This window comes from Thunnus thynnus, chromosome 14 (assembly GCF_963924715.1).
Source record: "Thunnus thynnus chromosome 14, fThuThy2.1, whole genome shotgun sequence".
Taxonomy (NCBI): domain Eukaryota; kingdom Metazoa; phylum Chordata; class Actinopteri; order Scombriformes; family Scombridae; genus Thunnus; species Thunnus thynnus.
In genome coordinates this window covers 1,998,912-2,025,326 of record NC_089530.1, presented here as the reverse complement: position 1 = coordinate 2,025,326, position 26,415 = coordinate 1,998,912, and the positions used below count along the sequence as shown (strand labels likewise).

Genomic DNA, 26,415 nt, shown 5'->3' with positions numbered 1-26,415 from the left:
TTATCACATCATAGTTCACTATGACATGTCTGTGCTTGTGAATGCTTGCATAATGTTTTTATTATTATTGGATTTTTAAAAATTATTTCATTTTTTTGTTTACACCCTCATGCTGCTGTATATCATGCCACCCACATTCTTCATCAGCTGTTGCAGGATAGCTCATTTTCTTTTAAAGAAAAAAAGTCGGATAAGGTCACAAAACTGTTATTAAAAGGATGCCTGAATCCTGAAATGGTTTGAATAAATAAAAACACGCACACACACATGATTCTTCATAGTGTACAGTATTTATGTGCATGACTGTGCTGTTTCTTTTTTCTTTACATTGCCTTAGGAAGGAGTTCTCTAATCCACAGATGAAACTGTGTTTGTTTTAGGCCATGATCAAATAAGATGTTCTCTTTCCAACCTCGCTCGGTATTTTCCCATAGTGAGATACCTCACTCAGTTCTCAGAGAATTGGGGTTACTCTTATAACCAAACCAGGTTTTTGAGTCGTTTTTTTATGTCCATCTAGAACACACACACAGTATGGTGCAGACCAGTATGAGCTTTAATGCAACTCCATCTAAATTAAAAAATGTCGCACAGTTCTTCTCTACTACAACATGCTTCATTCAGCTATCTCTCCTTCATCAGGAGGGTGTCTAAGGTTGTTTCTGGTTTCCATATATACAATCCATCAGTCAGTCATGCAAGTGATAGATTACGATAGGTAGTATGTATAAAAAAACATTACCATCATCTTTTTAGAATAGATTTTCCAAAATACAGTTTACTTTTAGTGGATACAGAAATTTACAACCAACTCCTCAAAATACAAAATATAACATTTTATCATGAACAATGTTATGTTATCTAACAATGTTGCATCATCATTTTTCAACACAAGCAAATTTAATACGGTTTGAATCTCATTTTGTAAAACACAGTATAATTAAATGTCTTTGAAGTCAATGTATGGTATTACATGCAGTATTTTACTAAAATTCATATTTTTTAAAAAAAAACAAAACAAAAACTAAACCACAGATTTTTGTGGACAAATTTTTGTTGACACTCCAGAAATGGCTTCAAGTCTAGTTCCTGATTGAACCCTCTCTGGCTTAGAGTGCCCAATTTAAAAGTCCAAAATGCCTGCCTCTTAAGCAACCCTTGCCTTTTTTCCCTCAGTCAGGGCCTTTTTTTCCATCAGTTATGTTTATTGAGTTCAATATTATGACAGGGGCATGTTTATTTCAAATATTTAAATTAGCTTTATTTGCATGACCATAATTAAGTATAGTATTACCAAAGCATGTTGCACAAGCTTGACAGTGTTAATATATGATACATAAACCTTCATTTCAGAATAGGATCCTCATCTCTTTCATGTTTAAGCACAGCTATACCAACACTTAGGTAACTTAAAAATTGTTGTACTGCATGCAACAAGTGTGATTTCACTCTCACACACTTTGCTTACACTTTGTTACTGGCAGTAATAAAACTTCGTTTCTGATCATGGCCTAATTCAGTAATGAATGATCATTCTAAGATAAACAAAAAAACCCTAACCCTAAGAAAGAAATTGCACAGCTGATTAATTTAAAAACAGAATGGATTCCACCAAAGCGGATCCCACAGGTGAGCTTTAGAGTCAACCAATGCCAAGCAAAGTGACTGGTTGGCTGGTGCTGTGAGCTTCTTCTTGTGTTGGTGCCTAGCAGTACAGTGTCTTTAGACAGGCCTCACTCATTGATCACCTCTGTCTCCTCCAGTTGAAGATGCGTGCTGGAGGAATGAGTGAGTCATCTAAATGGAAGAAGCAGAAACGCTCGCCAAGGCCACCTCGCCACATGGTCCGAAGTCCCTCTGGTCAGATGGATCCAACCACCCTCAGCAACAACTTATCTGGTAAGACACACACATACTGTCATGATATAGAGACAGGTAACAAATTAAAGGAAAAAACAACATGAAGTGTCTCAGTAAGGTGCTGGGCCACCATGTGCTGCCAGAACAGCTTCAATGCGCCTTGGCATTGATTCTACAAGTCTCTGAACTCTACTGGAGGAATGAACACCATTCTTCAAAAAGGTATTCCCTCATTTGATGTTTTGATGATGGTGGTGGAGACCGCTGTCTAACACATCGGGTTGAGATCTGGTGACTGCAAAGGCCATAGCGTATGATTCACATCATTTTCATACTCAAATTCAGTGACCCCATTGTGCCCTATGGGGGCATTGTCATCCTGGAAGAGACCACTCCCATCATTTTGCAGTGACACTTCCCTCAAAGGGGACAAGTGGACCCAAATGGCTGTGGCTCAGTAGGTAGACTGGGTCGTCCACTAATTGGAAGATCGGCGGTTCGATTCCCAGCTCCTCCAGTCCACATGCTGATGTGTCCTTGGGCAAGATACTTAACCCTAAATTGCTCCTGATGGTGTGCCATCAGTGTATGAATGTGTGTGAATGCTTAGTTTCCTCTGATGGGACCTTGCATGGTAGCCCCTGTACCCATATGGCGTGTGAATGTGATTTGTCGTGTAAAAGCGCTTTGAGTGGTTGGAAGACTAGAAAGGCGCTATACAAGTACAGTCTATTTACCATTTACCATTTACCATGCCAGCAAAATGCCCCCCACAGCATAACCTCACTGTAGGGGTCAAGCATTCAGACCTGTACCGGTCTTTCCTTTAATTTGTCACCTGTCTGTATATGACCATCAGATTAAAGAATCTGTGGTAGAACTTACATACAGTATGGCTGTTAATTATGATGGAGAAGGTGCATGTGGCTGTCTGACGGCATCATTCCATCATTATCACATCATACCATTGTTTGACTATATCTCTTTCTGGTTAGGTGGTGTCCCGTTCATTGAGCAGGGCTCATCCACCTCTACCTTACCAGCTTCAGACAGTGCTGGCTCGTCCATCTCCAGCCCTACAACTACAGACAGCGGCCTGGACACCTGTTCCAAGGCCACCTCCAAGGAAGACCTTTCTGACCTGGAACAGTGTAGCTCATCTGCAACCACGCCAAGCACAGCTACCACACTCACCTGTTCTGAGTCTGGCTCTCCAGATGCACAGGTAGGACTGTAGGCCTGATTTCTGTCAAACTGATATATGATGTTAACTTTCTGCTAAATGAAATTGTAAATTGTAATAGTAAATGACGTTAACTTTCACGATCACCAATGATTTATGTTCTCTCTTTCCATTTGTATCCAGCCTGAGGGAAGACAGGTTGAACCAGCTCAGTCAGCCTCAGTGGAGTCCATACCTGAGGTTCTGGAGGACAAAGACTCCATCACAGAACAGTCAGACAGCACCTCTGTTCACGACATGGACTATGTCAACCCCAGAGGAGTCCGTTTCACACAGTCCACACAAAGAGACGGTAAGGATACAGACGATGTTTAAACCACTCAACCGTAGTGGTAACTTGTGCTGTTAATCCTTGACCTCAATTCTGTTTTCATGTATTGCTTTATGCCACTATAAAAAAATAGCACAAAAGGGTTTGTTACTCTTCATACTAGAGCTGCAACAATGTTAATCGATTGACAGAAATTAATTGGCAACAATTTTGATAATCAAATAATTGTTAAAGCAGTTTTGCACTGAGTCCATCTTCCAAAATGTGAATAATGTGAAATTCTGGTTTAACACCTCGTCTATTATAATAAACCAATTATTTTTGTGTTTTGGACTGTTGGTTGGACAAAACGAGACATTTTGAAAAGTAACTGGCCACTGGAAACTTGTGGACATTTTTCATTTTTACAATCTGCTTACATTTTACAGACCACACAAATAATCGTTTAATTGAGAAAATAATCATTAGTGGCAGCCCTACTTCATATATATTTTACAAGTAAACAGTAACTTTTTAAGCATTGAGCTTAATAAACAGTGCATACACATTAACTTTGGGAGCTCTGCATTGTACAATAGCTGTGTTTTCCTTACTTACTGAAAACGTTTTCTTTACTTGTCATAATAAAATCCTTATCTTTCATCATCCTCTTACCTCCCCTTTAGGAGCATCTCTCATTCCCTATGGCCTTCCATGTCTAAGGGAGCTTTTCCGCTTTCTGATCTCACTGACTAACCCCCATGACCGCCACAATACTGACGCCATGATGCACATGGGCCTGCAGCTACTGACTGTAGCACTGGAGTCTGCACACATTTCTAACTACCAGTCATTACTAGGACTGGTCAAAGATGAGCTCTGCAGACATCTCTTCCAGGTAAAGTGCAGCTGAATGACCCTGCTGTCACATAGTTTCATGTTTGTAGGCATTCTGTATATATTCACCTGTGTTGTTCATTATCAAGTTGATACTTGTGGAGCATTGTCTCTGCTCCGACAAGACAAGACTGTTATGTTATTTTGCACAACTTAATCTCATTGAAAATTATGGGTATGGAACTGGTCCAACCTGTCATATTGATTTTTTTTTAACATTAGAGCTTGGGTGTGGGATTTTAACCCTGACATAATCTTGTTGATGCCTAGGAAGAAGAAGCTTTCAGCACAAGCCACTTGCTGGCTTTACTTTATTTGGCAATGGACAACTCTAAAGCTCACTTGTGGGATCCACTTTGGTGGAATCCATTCTGTTTTTAAATTAATCAGCTGTGCAAATTCTTACTTTAGGGTTAGGTTTTTTGTTTATCTTAAAATTATTCTTTTTACATACTTTACCATGATGAAATAGAGTAGCTAACAGTTTTGTTTAATCCTCTCCAGCTAAACTTAAAAGCTAAAATATTTAGTATGTGTTGGGCATAACGATTTTTCCTTTTGGCTTCCATTCCAAAACAAACTGAAAGCAGGAAAAAACATGTTTAGTGTGCAAGTTACATAAGAACAAAATCCAAATTTCTATCCAGAGAAAGCTGGACTAACTAATAATATCTGTCTTTGTTGCAGTTGCTGTGTGTGGACCGTATGAACCTCTATGCTTCCTCAATAAGAGTTTGCTTCTTGCTTTTTGAAAGTATGAGAATGCATCTGAAATTTCAGCTTGAGGTAACTATATAACTAGTTTGTTGAATGTAATTTTATTTGTCAATTTACTAATCTAAAGTGACTCCAATGAAAACCATATCTATGATAAAAATGATCTTGAGCAGTTAATAATCATCACATTGTGTGCTAAACCTGGCAGATGTACCTAAAGAAACTGATGGACATCATCACATCAGAGAATATTAAGATGCCCTATGAAATGAAGGAAATGGCTCTGGAGGCACTGGTCCAGCTGTGGAGGATCCCCAGCTTTGTCACTGAGCTGTACATCAACTATGACTGTGACTTCTACTGCTCCAATCTATTTGAAGACCTCACCAAGCTGCTTTCAAAGGTAATGCTTCCTTATGTGATCATGTTGATGATGAAAATTTTAAGCCATTCAAAACATTGTGAATTCCTTGTCGTGCATAAGACTATAGAAGTCAATGAAGATATTAGATAAGTAAAACTTTGTCTTTCTCTCTTTAATTAACCTTCCAGTTTTTTATATGCTTGTATTTTCTGATAATGTGTTTTATTTTATAATACAAGGATATAATTTTAAATACAAGCCCTTAACATGAAGAGTCTTTTGTCATCTTGACCATTTTTGAGACAGAAGGGGTGAATTAAATGGTATTGATCTAGATTATTTTGTACAGAACTTCTCTAGAATTTGTATGATTTTTCTCCATCTTCCCAAAGAACGCCTTCCCAGTGTCAGGGCAGCTCTACACCACCCATCTCCTGTCACTAGAGGCTCTGCTGACAGTGATTGACAGCACTGAGGCTCACTGCCAGGCCAAGGTGCTCAACAACACTGCTCAGCAAGACCAGTCAGAAACATTGCTGGCGGAGGGGGAAGGTTCAGCGAAAAACGGAACAGACACTACAACTGGTATACACACCTCTGCACACAACTACCTATGACTTTATGGATATTTGACTATTTGAACCCTTTGGAAAAATTGGTCTTTTAACCCTGTTGTTTTTGCTAGTGTTCCTCCTTCTTATTCTGTATCTTCCCCATATTTGTTGTCTTTTTCTAATACTGATAATAGATACAAATGTATGTTTTCTTTAGGCCATCAAAATGCTTAAAAATTAAAGATACATTTACATAGGTATTAAGAAACGAGACAAATGTTTTTAACAGAACACTTTTTCCTTTTGTCTTCAGATCTTAATAGACTGGGCAGTACCAATGGTCTTAGTCTTCCACAAGCTGAGAATGCTCCAGTATGTCCACCTACCAGTGGACATTTGATGGCAGAGAAAATGAGACTGGGTAGACAGGATCAAGGAGATAGTGATACTGGTGAGACTTGGAACATATACAGGGTTTTATATTAATGTCTTACAAGCATTGAGAGGAAACTTTAAGTTGAAATTGAAATAAATTTTCATTCTTGAATCCAGCTGAGAAGAGAGCCCCGAAAAAGCCTCAACGTTTCTCATCATATTTACCCGATTCCCAAGAGTTGATGGAAATCAGAACAAAGAAAAAGGTGAATTGTTTTAATTGATGGAGGTTGGCCACAAAATTACACATTCACAGCCAGTAATCAAATCCATTCATACATATTCTCAAACAGTAGAGGACAGTTACATTCCACTGAATAATGCTTTTTTTATCATGTGTCCAGCTGCTGATCACAGGCACAGAGCAGTTTAACCAGAAGCCCAAGAAGGGAATCCAGTTCCTGCAGGAGAAAGGCCTCCTCAGTAACCCCATGGACAACAACCAGGTGGCCCAGTGGCTCAGAGAAAACCCCCGACTGGACAAAAAGATGATTGGCGAGTACATCAGTGATCGCAAGCACATGGAGCTCCTGGACAGCTTTGTCAAGTATGATGGAAAAAGAAGTTCATTGTTGCCTTGTTTTATTTACAGTAAAATATTTAGATGCTATTTGACAATCTTGTCATAAGGATGTTGATGTTTTGGTTCACAGGGAGCATTGGGGTGTTAGATGTTTAAAAAATTCCAGGTTGTACTAATAATATGAATCCTTGCTGCAGTACATTCACCTTCCAGGGGCTTCGTATTGACGAGGCCCTGCGGCTCTACCTGGAGGCCTTCAGGCTTCCTGGGGAAGCTCCAGTTATCCAGAGACTCCTGGAAACCTTCACAGATAACTGGCATGTAAGGCACATTTCCTTAACTTCTGAAAAATGTCTGAACAGTTCTCCATCACCAAGTATTGGCAGCATTTTGACATTTAGAACAAGGTTAGTAGCACAACATTCCAGAGATGTGGCCCTGACTATTATGCTTTGGATTTGAGTCACACTTAAGTAATGGATCAGTTTACTTCAGACTTAACTTAAAAGCCTAAAAGCCTTGAGCTTTATGAACTAAAAAGTTGTGACATCCTTGCAAAAGCCAAAGATGAAGCATCTTGACTGACAGCAGCATTATCAGAACATGATTAGTGATACAGAGAATCTCATCAGGAGGGTGAGATTTTCCACCAACTAGAACAACAAACACCAGCCAGTTGACTTTCAGATTCAGGTTTCCAAGACTTGCCATTTCGAAATGGAATAACTTGTGATTTAAAAACAAAAGTGTAGGACTTGGGACATACTCTCAGAGATGTACACTCGAGTCACATGACTTTGAGTGAGACTTAAGCCACAAAACTAGTGACAAAATCAAAAAAGACTTGCAACTTGGCTTCACTTGTACTTTAGCTTTTGGACATGGAAAGACTTAGACCCCAAGCATAAAACTGTATCGAATTAGCTTGTTTTCCTGACAATTGATATACTTTGAATCAGCCTGTCAGCAGCCACAACTTCCAAATTTGTTTGACAATTGAGGCTAAGAATAGTAATTTGCAAGCAGCATTAATGTTCTTTAGCCAACTATGGCTTATGGCTGGAACACACAGCCTCTGTGAGCAGTGCAGTGCATTGCTTTTCATTTCGACGCCCATGTTAACAGGCTAGAGCAGCCACACAGTGGCAAATGAGGACAGAGATACATAAACAAGTACAAAAGTTCCAGAAACACAGATGAGGAAATAAGCCACTATTCAGACAGGCTAACCAAAAGCCTGGGAGGAGGAGGTCACCACTGCAGGTCAGCCTGCGTGGTGCATGCTGGGGCAGGGAGCCTCTCTTGTGAGGAACTCCAGCGCGGAGAGTTGGTGACACACAGAGCTTCTTTTCTCGACTCCTGCTCGCTTTCTGTGATATTAATTCAAACCGGGACTCCTACCTGTTGTTTTACCTGCTTCTACACAGAGATTTGGTGTTATTTTCCTTATTTGTTGTCAGTTTCCCTTCTGACATTTAGTTTGGAGGTTTATTTGTCGGAGTGTGTTTGGCTCGTTTGAGGAACTTGGTGTCGTCTGGAGGGATTTTCTTCACTTGGAGCGGTGACAGCGGGGGCTTATCTTGCGGAATAATCAATATAATCATTAAAAAAACCCGTCCTTTGTGAGGAATGTATGTGGCTGACACAGAGGTATCACGAACCAGACCCCACCAGGCCCGTCAGGAAGAAAGCCGCTTTCACCTCACATATTATTTTTTATTTTTCAAGTTTCTTAACTTTTTACTGTCTAAACTAAATGTAAATGAAATTTATAATGAAATGATATGAAACATTCTATTATTGATGGCCATTATCAAAGTCAAACTCTATGTAGAAAGATTGGGCTAGCAGTAGCAGTGCCACGGCAGCAACGCTGACACAGACACAGCAGTTCAACAACACACACGCGCTGCTCAGGTAGAGGTAGGCAGTGTGTTCCAGACGTTAAGCTAACATTAACTAAGAGGTAGTGTTTAGTAGTTTACTTTGCAAACTTGAAATAAGTTAACCCTCAAAACAGTCAGTGTGGTATCAAAGTATTTGCGTCAAAGATTTGATAGCCTTAATGTTGTCTTTTATAATTAATAAACTACCAATGACTAATGTTAGCTATCTGTCCTTGATGGGTGGCCAGCTGTTAAGTTATTGTAATGTTTATGCTGTTTCAAATTCCAGAATGACCCGTGAAACACAAAATTTGCTTAACTTGGGACTTACCCATGTTGACTTTGGGCCTACCCTTCTAGACCTGGGACCGGACTTAGAACCTACCCTTTTTGACTTGGGACCTACTTGCCTTGTCTTGAGACTTGACTTGGAACTTACCCATCTTGTCTTGGGACTTGACTTTGGACTTACCTTGCGTAACTGGGGACTTACCTTTCTTTATTTGAGACTTACTTATGTTGACTTGGGCCTACCCTCCTTGACTTGGGTCTGGACTTGGAACTTACACTTTTTGACTTGGGACCTACCTGTCTTGTCTTGGGACTGGACTTGTGACCCACCTATCCTGACTTGGGACTTACCTGTCTTGATTTGGGACTTACCTTTCTTTGCTTGGGACTTATCCATGTTGACTTGTGGCTTATAAAACAATGACTTCTTTGTTCCACCTCTGTGATGACTTGTGATTTGGAAAACAATGACTTGGTCCTACCTGCTATATACACCATATCTTAAAATGTAGCTAAAATCATGTCTGTTAATTAATCTCCTGGTGCCACTACACACCACACACACACACACACACACAATGATGGGCAAAGGACAGACTCTCTGTGGGGGGACATTTGAGTTCTCAAAATAGCAAGTGGAGCCATGTGACCTGGAAACTATTCCTAGTAATGTCCTTTTCTTAGACTGACTACATACACACAAATAGTCGCCTTGAAAGAGTTGATGAGTAATTTTAGGCAGTGACACTGTAAATGAGTTTTCCACTCTATGGGGGACTGTAATATCAGCAGGATTTACAATGTGAGATTCAGTCTAGAAACAAGGTTAGCTGGACCTATGTAACATACAGTAAAACAATGCTCTGATTTGGTGTTTGGTTAAAAACCAGTGCTTTTAAGCCTCAGATGATGTACTGTTTATTGTGTGTTATATCGTGTACTGTGTGTTTGTGTTTTTGCAGAAAGTGAATGGCTCTCCTTTCATGACCAACGATGCAGGCTTTGCCTTAGCCTATGCTGTCATTATGTTGAACACCGACCAGCATAACCACAATGTCCGCAAGCAGAATATCCCCATGACTGTAGAGGTAAGTGATCAGGCACACACACACACTTTTTTAAAGACAAAACAATTTTTCTTCATTTTTGTTTTGCAGTTGTTGCAGAAAAAGTGTCCTTATTACTCTGGATAATCCACACATTTTACTGTCAGTAGTTTCCATTGGAACTCGTTTCTATGGAATATGTAGTTCCTTCTACGTATGTAGTTCCAACAGCAGGTCTGTGGGTCGTCCAAAGTAACTGTGAAATTCCCTCTGGAAATAGACATTGGTGTTGAGCTTTGAGCTGCACAAATGAAATCCCATGCATCTCCATTGTGTTTTGTGTTGGTCAAACTTTGAGAGGTGTATCTTGCAAAACCTTGGCACAAAAACAGAACAATTTGAATAAACAGAGGGGAATGGAGCACACTGATTAATTTTCAGCCTTTAATTGTGAAACCTGTTTGCACAATTAAAGGCTACAAATTAATCAGTGTGCTCCATTCCCCTCTGTTTTTTGAAGTCTGTTGTCCTCAAACTGAGAAGCACCTGATTCAGCTGCTTTTTGTTGGAAGATACGTGGAGAACCCTGTTTCTACAGAACAATTTGCTTTCCTCAATGTCCGCATGGAAAATGCTTTTCAACACTAGTAATCAACACTTTAATATTTCCATTTCTCATCATTTGTGCCAATTAAAGTTTAATAATTCTCTGTGCCTTTGTCCTGCAAAAATCAGGATGAAGGACAAAGTGTGCCGAGTTTCTGACTTTGGTAGTAATGAAGGACCAGTGTCATGCTCATTCTGTTGAGTAATGAAAATCCTTAATCAGAGGAAGCAAAGGGATTATATGCAACTAGAAGCAAAGATAGAGGCTAAGCTAAAGTCATCTTCACCATAGTCTGTTTTCTAATTGTAGTTATGCCAAGATATCATAATGAATCTGTCATTTCCATTTGTAGTTCTGTCCAGCAGGACTTTTTGTTCCTGTCAAACATGCGTCAGAATAAAACTTGAACTACATTAAGATAAATGCACATCTGTAAACATGGGAAAAGAAATGTACCTTAGTGTTAAACAAATAGTTTACAGAATTAATACTAAATAGGGGGGTAGCTGCACTGTATTCATTTATCTATTTTTTCTCTCTTTTCCATTTCACTGGGACATGCCACCATTTGTGTCTGATGGTATGACATTCCTCTGGGAGTACTAGCATTTGCACTGGTGCAGTTTGGCGGCTCAGAAAGCCCATGGCGAACAGCTGTAGCCAGTGGTGGTCCGTCTGAGAGGTGAACTCATCCTAAACAGGCGGCGAGGGGGACGGGGGCTGAGGTGGTGGGTGGGTGGGGGTCTCTCTCTTCATCTGCTGTCTCTGTCTCTGTTTTTTCTGTCTTTGATTGACAGCGTCTGAAGACTAAACAGAGTCTCTGGGGCAGCTTGTGAACAGATTGTGGGTGGGCCACTCTCACTGACAAACAATAGCAAGCGCTTGCTCTCTCTTTTATTCACTCACTCTCTTTTATGTGCACATACTTTGTAGAATTTATCTTTCTTGATTCGAATCATACCTCATCATACAGCTGGTGTAGTATTTTGTTTCAATTATCCCTACGCATTCCCAAAAGGTCAGTCGCGGTGTGGTGAAGAAGGCTTGTTGACCTCCAGGCTCAGACAACAGGCAGAGGCTTCCACACAATAGTTTGGAGAGGGCCAATAAAAGTGGCGCCTAGCACTTCAATTACTTCGCAGCTTGCAATGTGCAGTATTCAACACAGCATGTGTTGGCAGTGGGGTTATTTTTGAAATGGGAAAACTATGCCTCTGTGTAAATCAGATCCCATTCCCATGGATTTGAGAATGAGATGACATGTTTTCAGGGAGGTACAGGTAAGGTCAGTGGTGTAATGTTAATTTTGTCTTAAGCATGCTGCTCTTGCTTTTACACTTGTGATGATTTGGCAGCCTGTGTGTCAGCTATTGTTACCAACGGCTGCTCCAAGAGCTGCTGTCTGATAGTGACTGTGTGTGTGTATACGTGAGTGTCCCTGATATGAGCATGACAAAAAGAGGCCTGATCCTCAGAAGCCTCCTGCTCTCTCTGGCTCTCTCTGTCGGTGTTTATTTCTTTGTCTCTGTGTTCCTGCAGAGAAGCTCCTGTTTCCCCTCTTCCTTACCTGCAAGCAGAACAAACCCTGCCAAGTTGAGGCAGGAAACCGAGCCTTGAGGCCGTCAGTCATCGCCTGGTGGTTGTGTTTATTTACAGGAGGCTCTTGGCTCTAATCCCTGTTTTCCTAACGCTGCAACTAAAGCGTATTAAGTGACACATAATGATTGCGTTTCCACCCGAGGCCCTTTTAATTGTTGGTTGGTTGGTTGCTCGGTTAACGAAGCATTGAATGCTTGAGACTTGGGTGTCTGAGCTAAGCTCCCGTGTTGAGATGCATTGACTGACATATTGATGGTGGAGACTAGAAATGACTGGAAATGATTTTCTCCCCAGAGGCATGTGAGGTATTTCAATACAGTTTCTGCTAATAAACAAAAGTTTTTATTCCACTGCTGACTTCATTGTTTCTGTCTCCAAACAGCAATTCAAGAAGAATCTGAAGGGAGTGAATGGAAACAAAGACTTTGACCAGGACATGTTGGAGGATATCTATAATGCTATCAAGTAGGCTGCCATCACGCTGTAGCACTCACCTGGGTTTCATTAGCCACTGACCAATTCAGAATACAGGCATCTTTGATTAAGATGGAAAATACAGATAGTACATAAGCATCTATTTCTATATAAAAATCTGTATCTATATTTTTGGTATTTGTTTTACAATACATTCTGCCTAAAAGAAGTTTCATTCTCCTTAATGGTCCATCTCCACTCCTAACGGCCTCAGTCATGCTTCAAATAAACTAGTTTGTATGAGGTGTTGTCTGACCATGATGACATGAGTGAGCATAGATGTTTGTCTTCTGTAGGAATGAGGAGATTGTGATGCCTGATGAGCAGACAGGTTTAGTGAAGGAGAACTACGTATGGAGTGTGCTGCTACACCGCGGCGCTACACCTGAGGGGGTTTTCCTCAACCTGCCACCCGGCAGCTACGACCATGATTTGTTCACTATGACCTGGGGTCCCACCATTGCTGCCCTCTCCTACGTCTTCGACAAGAGCCTGGACGACAACATCATCCAGAAGGCCATCACTGGCTTCAGGTACATATACTCAAGCAGCTTAAGTGTGTGGAACAGACATATGATTTGAAAGGATTTAATGATACAGCCCCACGGCATGAAACATTATTCATATATCGCCTACAAGCTGTCGATCCAGTTCTAGATCTGAACCAGTGACTCCACATTATTTAGCCAGCTGCTGAGATTTCAGGCTCTCAAATGTCTTTCCAACCTTTAATATTCTAGATTTGTATCTAGTTGTTTTTGTCATTGACAGGCCACTGAAGCTCAAAGGCCTCTCCAGCACAGAATTTTTGCCTAGCTTGTTGTGGTGCAGAAAGGCTCAATGACCATTTGCTCAGAACAAGCATCATTTCAATTGCTGTACACTATTTGATTGATGAGTGACCAAATCATCGACAAAACCTTCATTGAACCTAATTAGACACCTGGTGAACATATTGTACCATTCCATGGGCTGATGTTGATCTATGCTTTTAATTTTCAAACTGTTAAACCACTGTCAGAGTTCTACTGAAAGATCCAACGAAATCGAAATCATGATTCATTTTAGATCTACAGTGGCTGGTTCAGGATTCATAGGGGGTAAAGTTGCATCATAATTTAAACCGCTCTCTTTAGTTCGCTGAATGGTCTAAGAACCAAGCTTCTGAGATAAAAATAGACGGTCAACTTTTGATTGTGTAGACCAGACCTTTTCATTTCTGACTTAAACTCTGAAATCCAGATATACTAATACGTGTTTGTGTCTGTGCAGGAAATGTGCAATGATAGCAGCTCACTATGGCTTCAGTGATGTTTTCGACAATTTGATCATCTCCCTGTGCAAGTTCACCACTCTGAGCAGTGAGGTGAGAAAGCAAAGTTCATAGCATCGTACTGTTTTAATATGATCTGTTTTCAAAGTTGTACCTGATATGCCATTAAAAGGCAAAATTTGTCAGCAATGACATATCAGAATTTGTTCAATTAAAGACAATTTTCTAGATTATTTTTGAGTTAATGTGTCATAATCACACTGTATGAAATAAAAAAGAATGTTGCTTGTAATCAAGAAAATGTGATTATTTTTTTATTCAGTAGGCCATTTCTTTATTGCTGGTGCAATTGAGAAGGCAGTATAAGAAGCCGGATGCCGCTGTTGATATACTAGTGTACAGTGTATGACACATGCAGCACTATCATGACAGTAAAGCCTTTTTCATGAGAGACACGAAACACCTACTGTGAATGAATGAAAATAATGAAGTTGTGAATGTAAACAAAATTCATTTCTAAAACTAAACAGTTTAAAATCGCATTAGTAAAGACGTGTAAATAAAGTAACTGTCTGTTGACTGAGTGTTGGTGTGCCCTCTCCCCCTGCAGTCTGTAGAAAACCTTCCTACAGTGTTTGGCAGCAACAGTAAGGCGCAGACAGCAGCCAAGACAGTGTTTGACCTCGCCCATCGGCACGGCAACATCCTGAGGGAGGGCTGGAAGAACATCATGGACTCCATGCTGCAGCTGTTCAGGGCCGAACTCCTGCCCAAAGCCATGGTCGAGGTCAGGACTCCAATTCTACACTCTGAAGCTTTTCCACTCTGTCAGTGATTGGACAATGTCTGCTTGATGATAACACTGCAGATACAGTCCTTTCTGTTTGAAGTTATTGTATTCTGTATGTACTGCTGCCACCTACTGTTCAGTCCTCATACACTGTGCTTGTCGCCTCAGGTGGAGGATTTCGTGGAGCCAAATGGGAAAATTTCTCTTCAAAGAGAGGAAACACCTTCAAATCGGTATGAACAAATCTTTCCTGATAATGTAGAAACATACAGGAAAATCATGTCATATATATTTTTTCTAAATATAGCTACAGCCATTGTTTGTTGCGCCATCACTTCAGCTTTCTAATTTCTTCATTTAGTACTCGTTAATTCCTAGAATTACAAAAGGTTTCTATAAGAAACCCTCTTTCTATAACAAGGAGAAAAGTTTTTAATGAAACAACCCTGATCAAGAGGATCAGACATCATGAAGTTAGGAGCCAAAAGAAAATCTTTTCTCCTCTGTTGCATGTCAGTGGTGAGTCAGCAGTGTTGAGTTTTGTCAACTGGCTTACCCTGAGTGGAGCTGAGCAGTCAGGACTCAGAGGACCGTCCATGGAAAACCAGGAGGCCAAACAGGCCGCCATCCTCTGTATAAAGGTACTGAACACTCAGATGCCTGAATCACAATGAATGATGTCTTATTGAGTTTTTTTAATACTCTTTACTGTGCATCACACCCTTAGATGATGTGAATTTAGAGCTGCAACTAATAATTATTTTCTTTATTCATTATTATGTTGATTATTTTCTAGAATAGTCTATAAAATGTCAGAAAATAGTGAAAATGTATGTTTCATTTCAATGTGATGTCTTAAATGTGTTGTTTTGTCTGAACAGTCCAAACTCCAACGTTGTTTCATTCATTTATTTATCTTATTCATTTATTATTTTTCATTTATTTGATTTACAATCATGCACGAGTCTAGTAAAAAAACATATGTAAAAGCCTCAAATCCTCTCATTTGAGAGGCTACAGTCAACTAATTTTTGGCATTTTTGCTTAAAAAAGACTCAAACTATTATTTATTAACAAAATAGTTATATAGCCAATTAATTTTCTCTCAAACGACTACTCATTGCAGCTCTACTTATATTTTTTGTGTTTCTTTTAAATTGTATTTGTATTATTGTATTGTATTAAATGTACATGAAAGAAGCATGTAGTTAGAACAACGCCAAGGCATTCATGTGTTGTTGTAAAGGCAACATTACTTGTACAGTTTCATTAGCTGTGTCAAAACTGAACTGGCTTTACTTGTTTCATTATTTTGATGTTAACATTGCTCCTAAAGGTGTTAGAAGTTTTTAAATGTGTTTTAATATCTGCAGTAGTGCTTTTTATACTGTATGTCAAGCAGATCTGTATAAAAAGTGACATAACTGAATTTTTTATTACTCTCTGTGTAGCAATGTGACCCAGAGAAGCTGATCACAGAGAGTAAATTTCTACAACTGGAGTCTCTACAGGAACTAATGAAGGTAACTGTTATTATTTCTTTGTTGTTCACAAATACTGGTCATATTAGGTATTGATTTTATAGGTGTTGACGTTGTGCTGTTATAGTTAGACTGAAAGGGTAAAGCAAGCTACGACATTACTGCTAGAGTTATTAGTATCATTTTTCTTGCTCAAGGGGCTCACAGGCTTGTTAATATATAATACGTGTATCCAATAAATGACACTTCCATCATGGTTGAGTCATAAAAGCCACAAACTAAATGAACTTGATTATCCTCTTCAGGCTCTGATATCAGTCACCCCTGATGAAGAGACTTATGATGAAGAGGACGCTGCCTTCTGCTTGGAGATGTTGCTGCGTATTGTTCTGGAGAACAGGTAATACAGTCACAACACAGAAACTTGTCCCTCATCTTGGTCATTTTTATCATTCTAAACATCTTCTCCATGTTTCTGTGTGCAGAGATCGTGTGTCATGTGTGTGGCAGACGGTGCGTGATCACCTCTGCCACCTTTGCGTCCACGCTAACGAGAGTTGCTTCCTGGTGGAGAGGGCCGTGGTGGGACTCCTTCGACTCGCCATCCGTCTGCTGCGACGAGAAGACATCAGTTCCCAGGTACGCTAGACACACTCTTCTACTTCTGTAAGTATAAGACATGCTGCCCATGTAGAACTGGAGGGTGGCTTTAAAAATAAAAGCATCCTCCTTTACCATCAATTTCATCCATATGCTCAGGATGTTCCTACGTATAGTTATTCTCAAATGTGGCCAAATACACTGCCTTTTTTTTTGCTTTTTTTGTGCTAAAAACAAGTAATTCACAACACAAACACAAAAATAAGAGTGAATGATACAAACAAGACACAGTCAAAGCATTGAGGGTGCTCTGCTTTTGGGTCACTAATCTAATCCTACAACATTCAGTCATTTAGGTCAGGGGAACACAGACATCAGAGAGAAGGATGTACTTATTGCGTAGAAGTATAGCACTGCATTTCGCAGGTGTCCATGTTCTGGGTCTGCGTTTGTCCATGTTTTGTTCAACAGTTGGATCAGCGATATTATAAAAACTCCTACATTGTGTCTAAACAAAGACTGTCTGATGTGCACTGATAAGGCCTGACCTGACCTCATATTAAAAGAGTGGCCTACATTTAAACCCCATGATCTAATGCTCAAAAACATTGGTTTTGTTTGTTTACATGTAAACATATGGAGAGAAATTTACATTACAAATGTACAAGTCAAGACACTTGATATGTAATATATGTATGTTAATTGAAATACAACAAAAACCTAATTAGTGTTTCTTTCGTCTCATCTTTCTCACTTTTTTTTTAACATATAGTACACTGTACATCTCAGATAGATTTTTTAAAACACCTTTTCACTCTGTAATGAGTGTGACCATGGATGTGTGCAGTGAAATAGAGAAAAAAGAAAAGAAAAAGGAAAGATGAATAAACAATTTTGAATCTGATAGATTATAAGGCAAAGTCCTGCTGGAGTTGTTATATTTGATTAGAGAAGGTGGTTTTCAGAACAGTTGATGTTGATATCAGATAGTTTTTCTGCACCATTTCATAAAATATAAACAATCCTGGAAGAGAAACCACTTTAGGTCAAGCACTGCGGCTTTGTTTCCCTACCAGCCAATCCTTAAAGCTCCACTAAGTAATACTTTTATATTAACGATGGGAAAGTGTGTCAAAGCCAGCTGATACGGTATATTCTCCTGGACACGTCACTATAACTGCAGGCTGCTATTCTTACTTTAATATCGACTTAAATGATGGAAGAATTGAAGATTTGATTTAATTAATGAATTAATTACAAGTTCAAGATTAGAGTACTTCTCACCCATGATTTTCTTTCCCTGCTCACCCACAGGTGCTCCTCTCTCTACGTCGCCTGCTGATGATGAAACCACAAGTCTTGTCCCGGGTCAGCAGGGACGTGGCCTACGGCCTTCATGAGCTGCTGAAGACTAACGCAGCCAACATCCACTGCACAGATGACTGGTACACACTCTTCTCCCTGCTGGAGTGCATCGGCGCCGGAGTCAAACCTCCCGCTTCTTTCCAGCTCGCCTCCACCAGCAATGACATCGATACAGGTCCAATATTTCTCCAGCATCATCAGCATTGAGCCCTAGTTATACAAAATAATCTAAGCATGTTAACATTAGAATGAAATGAAAATAATAGTATATTGGTATGCTGTGTGTGTGTCCAGGTGCCCAGTCAGACAGTGAGCTGCCCTCCCACCATCCCAGTGAAGTGAGCTTAGACCGCGGCTATACGTCTGACTCAGAGGTCTACACTGAACACAGCAAGACCAGGATCCCCCGCTCCACAACAGACGTGGATGTGGCGAGCAGCGGATGGCTCGTGGTCAGTGCACGCACGCACACACACACAGACACACACACTTACAACCTCACATACAGTACACAATACCTGCATGATGAGCATTGAAACGTACTGTATATGTATATGTCATGAAAGGGTGAGATAAGTTAAAAGAAATTGTATAAAGACTGGTTGTGTCTAATTTGCCATTTTAAAGAATGGAATATAAAAACTCACAGATCCAGCTATGATACATAATTGTATTTCTTTCAATTCACAATTCACAGGTTGGTAAAGATGACCTAGAGACGAGTAAGATCACTCCACTAAGCTCTAAAGCTCAGCTGAATCACCCACTGGTCAACCAGTACAGTCTGACGCTGGGTCAGGATCTGGGTCAGCACGACACAAAGTCTCTCATCAAGTGTGTGGAAACACTCTCTTTCATCGTCCGTGATGCCGCCCACGTCACCCCGGACAACTTTGAGCTGTGTGTCAGAGCCATCCGAGTGTTTGTGGAGGCCAGCCTCAATGGAGGTGAGATACTCGAACCTGAATATTTTCCATTTCATAGGAACTTATTAAAAACTACATTTACAAAGTACTGTAGAGATTAAGCTATACATTCTGTTAGCTCTCTGTTGACTGGACAGTATTAATTCAACCTGTGAGTGTGGGTTTTTATTTGTTCTCCATTGATTTCACAATGCCCCTCACATAATTAATCAGATAATCAATTTCAGATTCAGATTTGAAAGTTAAGAGTACTTTGTAACATACTTTCCCTGTTATTCACTATGCTTCTATTCTTGAAATCAAACAAAATGATACTATATGATACTCATCTCCCAGACTCTTATCATTGCTATGGTTAAGGGGCCAGTGTACTCAGACGTCAGACGTGCTTGTCGGATGCTTTAATAGCTCCAGAAACCTCCTCCCCCCATATCTTTCTGAGGTTGGATTGGAGGGGCTGTGCAGGGCCATATGTGTAACTTTACTGACATTCACACCCACTTCATGCAGTGATTGGCCAGCTTTGCAGAGGTGAGAAAGGAGCCAGGGTTTGATCTTCTCTCTGTAACTCTCTTTTACATTTTGTTATTTTTTTATGTCACTTTTCACATGAACATATAAGTGCAACACTATGAATGTCTTCCACTTTTCACTCTACCTTTGAGTGTGGCAGTTTGGAGCAACTGTAGAAAAAAAAATTCCCACGGCTGTGGCTGTGTGCTTTATAAGCAGAGCAGCAGCCTGAAGCATCTTTTTCACACTTCCATTTTTTTTTTACCCTCTTTGGGACAAGACATTAGACTATTTTAACACAAGTATACCAATCAAATACTATAAAATGCAGTTCTTCTCTCTAGTATCCACCAAATGATTGTATTTTCCATACTTGCCTTTGTTTGCCATGGTTATTCCAGAGCAGGTAACTATTTGAGAAAGACCATCTATTTCAGGAATGAAATGTTGTTGTAGTCAGTTTTTGAAACCTATAATTCAACCCACCTCTCACATGTCTCCCCATTAGCTGATTGGTTGATGACCATACAGTTATGAGGAGATGCATATAAACTGATCAAAAACAGTCTTTTCAAACACTATTTACTGATACCTACCAACTCACCAAGTGACACTTGGTTTGTTCTTGGGATGGTGGGATGGTGTGTTTGGACAGAAGATAGCTACTGTATCTTGTTCATAGAAGCTGTATACTCAAAACAAAATGCAGCTGAAGGTGTTGACACTGACACACAGGTTGTGCACAGTTCATGCAAGATTCTACATGCTGCTTATGGAGCTCATCACACTGTCAGTTACATCCAAGTGAGATAAGACAAACCATAGTCGTTAAATATCTATTTAACCTGACAGACTGTGTGATTGTTGTTTCTAATAGCTCCATCAGTTTTTCCTTTGTGCTTTGTATTTTGTCCTTCATGTTTCTGCCTCAGTGTTCTGCCCTACATTCTTCTCCCTCTTCCTCTTTCTGCCCTTTATCCTACTCATCACCTGCCCGTCAGCCCTTTTCCTCCCCCTTTTCCCATTCATCCCTCCTTGTGCTGTTTCTGATCTACAGTAAGACAGGGATTAAGGTTGAGAAATGGCAGTGGTGCACTTGTGCCTTGGCATAGCTGATGGCCTATTCATTTTCTCCTAGTGCTTGAGGCTTTGGATACACGCTGTCAACACAGCTTTACACAGACGAACAATAGCGATCGGTTGATCAAAGCGCTGGGCTGAGGCATGTCTCTAATCTGTATGAGATACTAATAGAAAGTGCAAAACCTGCTATTACTCTATTAAACCTATGTGGTCTGACTTCATATTCTTTTGTTAAAGGTGGTTTCAAGATAAATGGAAAGTTTTGGAAAAGTCCCTTAGCTTGGCTGTTTTGTGCATCAGGACATCTTGGGTGTGATTGGTTCATGACAAGTGTTTTTTGGCATGATAATGGACCATACCATTTAGCACAGATGTGGCTTCCAACTGCATGCCAGTAAAACAAGGTTTAGTAAACATGTTTGTCATTAACCATTAGTGAGTCCTTTCCCCTGTGCTTCAGTCAGTCTAATAATGAAGTCTGATTTATAGTTTATATTTGCCTGCTGACCCCCAAACAAGTTTTTGAGATATTCCTGTAGGTTGATTGGATGTCTAGTGCTGCTCATGCTGCGAGGCAATCGCTATAATCAAACCTATAGCCTCTTTTATAAAGGGAAAGTCAGTTCTGTGCTTACCAGCTCTGCACTTCCTCACACCCACACTGGGAACTTCTCAATATAACTACAGTTTACTGCTGTTTGTATTCTGACAGCTGAGTAGCACTATCCGGACTGGTTAGCAAACGCTTGCTTATTTACACATCCAGTAGACTCAAAGCAGTATCAGCTGTACTAGTCAATATTTTTATGTGAACAAGGATTCAAATGACTATTTATAATGTGTCACTCACAGTGATGAACTCACAGAGAATTATCACCAACACTGCAGTTCCCCTCAGCTCTACAGCCTCATGCAATTTTTGGTTTTACAGCCCACAACTTTTGGTTCACTCTCATAAAGGGCTTTTTTTCAAATGTGTGTGATTTTTGGTGGCCAAAAAAATGAATGGAGCTTTAATTTGGAGTCAAAATTATTCCCCCAAACTGGTTATGTTTTCATTGTCAACCAATACCATCAAAACTCCATGTAAAATAACATACACACTCTTAAAACATGTTAAAGATTGTAACATTGTCATGATGTTACATGTCAGAATTGGAAGTTACACATCATTTGGGCTGTTGAACTATGTTAGCCATAGTGCCTCACAAATAAGAAGTAAAATTAAGGAGTTGGCTGACAGAGGTCAGTTTGACTGTGAGTAAGACCTACACACAGTAGTGGCAGTATTTAGGGCTGGAGGTGTTTCATCCACTCTGGAGCTGTTGACTTGAACGTACATAAATATCAAAATAGACTGTGATTAAAGCAAACAGACATTACATGAATGAGTGTCAGTCCAACCCACCTGAAGAGTGAAAGGAAAAAAAAATCTAGACTCCCTCTGCCTGCTGTTGTAGATCTTAAGTAACAATTTTCTTCCTCAGGCTACCGCAACCACGACAAGAAGAAGAGCCACAAGTATGACTCCTCCAAGTCCCGGATGAGGAAAAAGGTGGGGGGAAGGGAGAAGGAGGGTGGAGGCGGCACAAGGCGAGGTGGCAGCCGGGCATCCAGCCAGCGTCCATCACGTTCCCACAGTGACGACGAGGAGGACGAGGGCGTCCCAGCCAGCTACCACACGGTGTCATTACAGGTTAGTCAGGACGTAAGTACAACAGCCCTCTTTACCCTTCTACCATATGTCGATTTGAGCCCAGCTGTCCCAAAAGCATCTTGTTCAACCAACTAAAGAAAGCTTTAGGCTAAGTTGAACAAGATGCTTTTAGGAAACTATAGCTTTGGCTCTAAAGGGGACATTTAGGACGGGTGTAACTAACTTTATATATGTTGTATTTGAGCAGAGCATTTACACCCCTCCTGACAGTCTCCTGTTTGTCTTGTCTCTGTTGTGGTGTGGTGTTGGGTTGGGTGGGAAGGTAAGGTTAAAAGCCTTACCACCGTAGTTACATTTTTGAGCGTGCACATCACTGCGGTTCAGTTTCAGAGCATATGCACGTAGCCGCAGTAGGTGTGGCATATCCAGAAGTATAAATGAAGCTCTGTGGTTGGACAGAGCTAGAATCAGGATGTGTTTATCTTAGCATAAAGACTGGAAGCAGGGGGAAACAGCTAGCCTGACTACACTTAACAACACCTCTCAAGCTCACTAATTAAAGGATAAGGCTGGCAATGTTCTATGTTTTTCTTATCCTCAACAAATCTCATGTGCAGAGCCAAACCAACAATCAACTGATCTACTTACAAGTATTGTGTGTGTATCCAAAGTCTGATATACAGTATCTTATTCCTCTGTGTTGTCTGAAAACTATTAAAACATGTCAGTGAGTCACATCGCTGCACTGGGTGACATGATCCTTCACCACAAAGCCAGTGGCTACTGTAGTTTGTTTAGGAACGGTTCCAAAGATTAATAACAGTGATCACGTTTTCAGTCTCAGGAAAGCATTTCCTTGTAAAGCAGTCGCCACTGAGCATGTGCGGGAATGAGGTTCCATTTCTAGAGCTTTAGGAAAACGTACATTGACCAGTATTATCTTTTAGTTTGTGTTGTGAGGGGGAATATACACATAAAGTAAGCTTTGCTGTTTTATATGTTATCTGGTTTAGAAAGAGGCTCTGTCAAGATGTCTTCATCTTGTTGAAAGTGAAACTTGTCCTCTCATCACTCTGTCAAATTGAAATCCTCTTGTGGAAGCTCTTCTGTGTGGTTAGCTAACATGGATTTAAACTCTTTTTTTAAAAATGTGATCAAGTTCTTGAAAGAGGGCTGTTTTCTAGCAATACACTTGTAACTGGAACTGTAAGAAGTATAAAGTTACAGGTTTGTCACCTGCATTATTTCATCTCTATAATATATGATGATTGTATCAAATTGTTCAAAGACAGATATAAACAGGATGTCAGTAAGTGATTCCATGCATGTTGCTGGTAGTAAATGATTAAATTTTACATATGTATTATTATATACATCTAGTATTCAATATGGCTTCACTTGTGTCTGTGACTGTGTCATCATCCCACACTGGACATTTAGTTTCATACTGTAGATATGAATTCATCCTGTTGTTGTTGTTGTTGTTGTTAACACTGGTGTTGGTGTGTGTGTGACTGTGCAGCTGTTAGACCTGATGCACACACTGCACACCCGGGCTGCCAGCATCTATAGCTCCTGGGCAGAGGAACAGCGCCATCTGGAGGCTGCAGGCAGGAAGATCGAGGCAGACTCTCAGACTCTATGGACCAGCTGCTGGTGCCCACTGCTGCAAGGTTGGCTCTTATCACAAAATACACCACGGAGGGTAGACAAACTAATGCAATCCAACACAACAGCTCTGCAATGAACTGCAGCTTTATGAAGCTTGAAATGTTAATGTGTCTCCATACAAACTTTTAAGGCTGTTCTTTAGGAGGGTGTTGTTCAGGAATTTATTTATCCCAGACTGAATGAAAAGTTTTAGGTAAGTTTGAGTCTCCACCATGATTCATGTCTGTTGTTCTGTATCGTTTCCCACTCAAGGCATCGCTTGGCTGTGCTGTGATGCCAGACGTCAGGTCCGTATGCAGGCCCTTACCTACCTCCAGAGGGCTCTGCTGGTCCATGATCTGCAGACACTGGACGCCACCGAGTGGGAGTCCTGCTTCAATAAGGTAATCCTCTATCTGTTTACAGATTAAGACAGAATAAGGTCAATAAGATATTCTCATGAAGTGGGATATCACAAACTAAAACATTTTGTCTCATGCATCTCTTTCTGACACACTGTTCACTTGTAGTTTCAGAACTGTGGGTTCACCAGCGGCCATTTTCTAACTAGATTTCAGCAGCTTGTTGATGTAGTGGGTGTGTATGTGTTTGCAGGTGCTTTTCCCCCTGCTGACTAAGCTGCTTGACAACATCAGCCCTGCAGATGTGGGCGGTATGGAGGAGACAAGAATGAGAGCCTGCACACTCCTGTCAAAGGTTCACAGCAACACACACTGCAGCACACATTAACAGCAGCCAGAAGATATGTCATATATATGATAGGAACTACTCACATGAGGAGATCATTTCGAAGTCTGACACAGGATTTGACTGTAGACACATGAAAGTCTTTACATTTTGTTGGACTGTAATATCTCAAAAACTATTTCAATGTGCATGTCAGTGTTTTTTTTAAGATAGCCCTAAAATGTCAACCTATCCTGTAACTGAGCTCCTTCCTCTGGTGTTAGTTCAGCAAGAAGTCAGATTTCCTCTGTGGACCTGTACTCAGTGCTGATGGCAGCAGCTGTTTCTGATCTGTGATTGTTTTCCATTTGTCCAGGTTTTCCTGCAGCACCTCTCACCTTTGTTGTCCCTGCCCACCTTTGCTGCCCTGTGGCTCACCATTCTGGATTTCATGGACAAGTATATGCATGCAGGATCCAGTGACTTACTGGTGAGGACAGATAGACACATTACTCACATACCTGTAATATGTTTGCAGCTAACTGATAAATCAGGCTTTTAAATAACCAAATGAGTTTTAAAGGGTTTTATGAGCCTGAACTTAAAATGTAAACGTGACCTAACTTGGAACAGAAAGGATTTTATTAGCTGATTTTTATTGACTGTGTGACCTCTGGGTTTGTAGTTGGAGGCAATCCCTGAGTCTCTGAAGAACATGCTGCTGGTGATGGACACCGCGGGGATCTTCCACAGTGCAGACTCCAGGACAGGATACTCTGACCTGTGGGAAATAACCTGGGAACGAATCGTCTGCTTCCTGCCTTACCTGAGAGAGGAGCTCTTCAAACAGACCGTCATAGCAGGTACACAGCAGACATGCATGTTTACGTTTAAACTGCAGCCTTGCACATTCCTCTAAGTGTGCACTTGGTGTACAGTAATGCCATGGCAACATGTGCGTATTACCGTCTATGCTCCATTGTAGTAAAAGGAAACGCTGATTGACACCCGTGTTGCACATATATCTTTTCCGTTTTTAGATCCAGTACCTAGTCCTCCAGCAGAGCCTGTGCAGCCAACATCTCCAGCAGGCCGGCCTCCCTCTCCCCAGGCGTCACCACCACCTGCCCAGCCACCCTCCCCAGTCCCTGTTCCAGTAACCCCAGCAGAGTCACAGACCCCCAGCAGGCCAGCATCGCCCCAGGAGCCCCAACCAGCCAGTGCCAACGGTAACTCCTCCAAATGTCTCACATCGCTTTTACACAGTGTTCATGAAACTATCCATGTGTGAAATATCATCAAGATCCAAAGGCATGGTCAAATCATTTTGCAGCAAAAATAGAAGTAAATATTTTTTGGAAAGCACATTTCTATTTCAAAGATAGATAAAGTCCCAGTGTGTGCCCAACTTACTGTGTTAACAGTGTGTCTTTATGCTGCTATTGATACACTTCTGTCTGTAGTTTGTCTTAAAGTATTCTTATGATCAGTAGAGTATGGAAATTTATGTTATGTAAAAATCCACTTAATAGCTTTTTCTAGAGCTCACAGACACATCTCATGGCTTTCCTCTGCAGGCTATGGAGTTGACAAGTCATAAATACTCTAGCTAATCAAACTTCATACCCATCCCATTAGAAGGGA

At 40.6% G+C, this 26,415-nt stretch overlaps 1 protein-coding gene across 5 annotated transcripts in view; it reads left to right on the top strand.

Annotated features, from left to right (window-relative positions):
• Positions 1-26,415, top strand: part of gbf1 (golgi brefeldin A resistant guanine nucleotide exchange factor 1) — a 94,896-nt gene that overhangs the window by 64,127 nt on the left and 4,354 nt on the right. For 3 of the 5 annotated variants that reach the window (XM_067609286.1, XM_067609284.1, XM_067609282.1), the window contains 31 exons: positions 1,764-1,899; positions 2,856-3,085; positions 3,227-3,395; positions 4,040-4,251; positions 4,938-5,036; positions 5,176-5,370; positions 5,724-5,916; positions 6,199-6,336; positions 6,438-6,526; positions 6,665-6,867; positions 7,041-7,164; positions 9,983-10,108; positions 12,655-12,737; positions 13,043-13,279; positions 14,019-14,112; positions 14,630-14,806; positions 14,978-15,042; positions 15,327-15,450; positions 16,261-16,332; positions 16,596-16,690; positions 16,776-16,929; positions 18,205-18,430; positions 18,550-18,707; positions 18,953-19,202; positions 22,265-22,485; positions 23,957-24,107; positions 24,358-24,488; positions 24,700-24,801; positions 25,148-25,261; positions 25,457-25,634; positions 25,812-26,000. In XM_067609286.1, the coding sequence (XP_067465387.1) occupies positions 1,764-1,899; positions 2,856-3,085; positions 3,227-3,395; positions 4,040-4,251; positions 4,938-5,036; positions 5,176-5,370; positions 5,724-5,916; positions 6,199-6,336; positions 6,438-6,526; positions 6,665-6,867; positions 7,041-7,164; positions 9,983-10,108; positions 12,655-12,737; positions 13,043-13,279; positions 14,019-14,112; positions 14,630-14,806; positions 14,978-15,042; positions 15,327-15,450; positions 16,261-16,332; positions 16,596-16,690; positions 16,776-16,929; positions 18,205-18,430; positions 18,550-18,707; positions 18,953-19,202; positions 22,265-22,485; positions 23,957-24,107; positions 24,358-24,488; positions 24,700-24,801; positions 25,148-25,261; positions 25,457-25,634; positions 25,812-26,000 (4,735 nt within the window). The remainder of the gene's footprint in view (positions 1-1,763; positions 1,900-2,855; positions 3,086-3,226; positions 3,396-4,039; positions 4,252-4,937; positions 5,037-5,175; positions 5,371-5,723; positions 5,917-6,198; positions 6,337-6,437; positions 6,527-6,664; positions 6,868-7,040; positions 7,165-9,982; positions 10,109-12,654; positions 12,738-13,042; positions 13,280-14,018; positions 14,113-14,629; positions 14,807-14,977; positions 15,043-15,326; positions 15,451-16,260; positions 16,333-16,595; positions 16,691-16,775; positions 16,930-18,204; positions 18,431-18,549; positions 18,708-18,952; positions 19,203-22,264; positions 22,486-23,956; positions 24,108-24,357; positions 24,489-24,699; positions 24,802-25,147; positions 25,262-25,456; positions 25,635-25,811; positions 26,001-26,415) is intronic. The other 2 variants (XM_067609287.1, XM_067609285.1) reach the window with 1 other exon arrangement.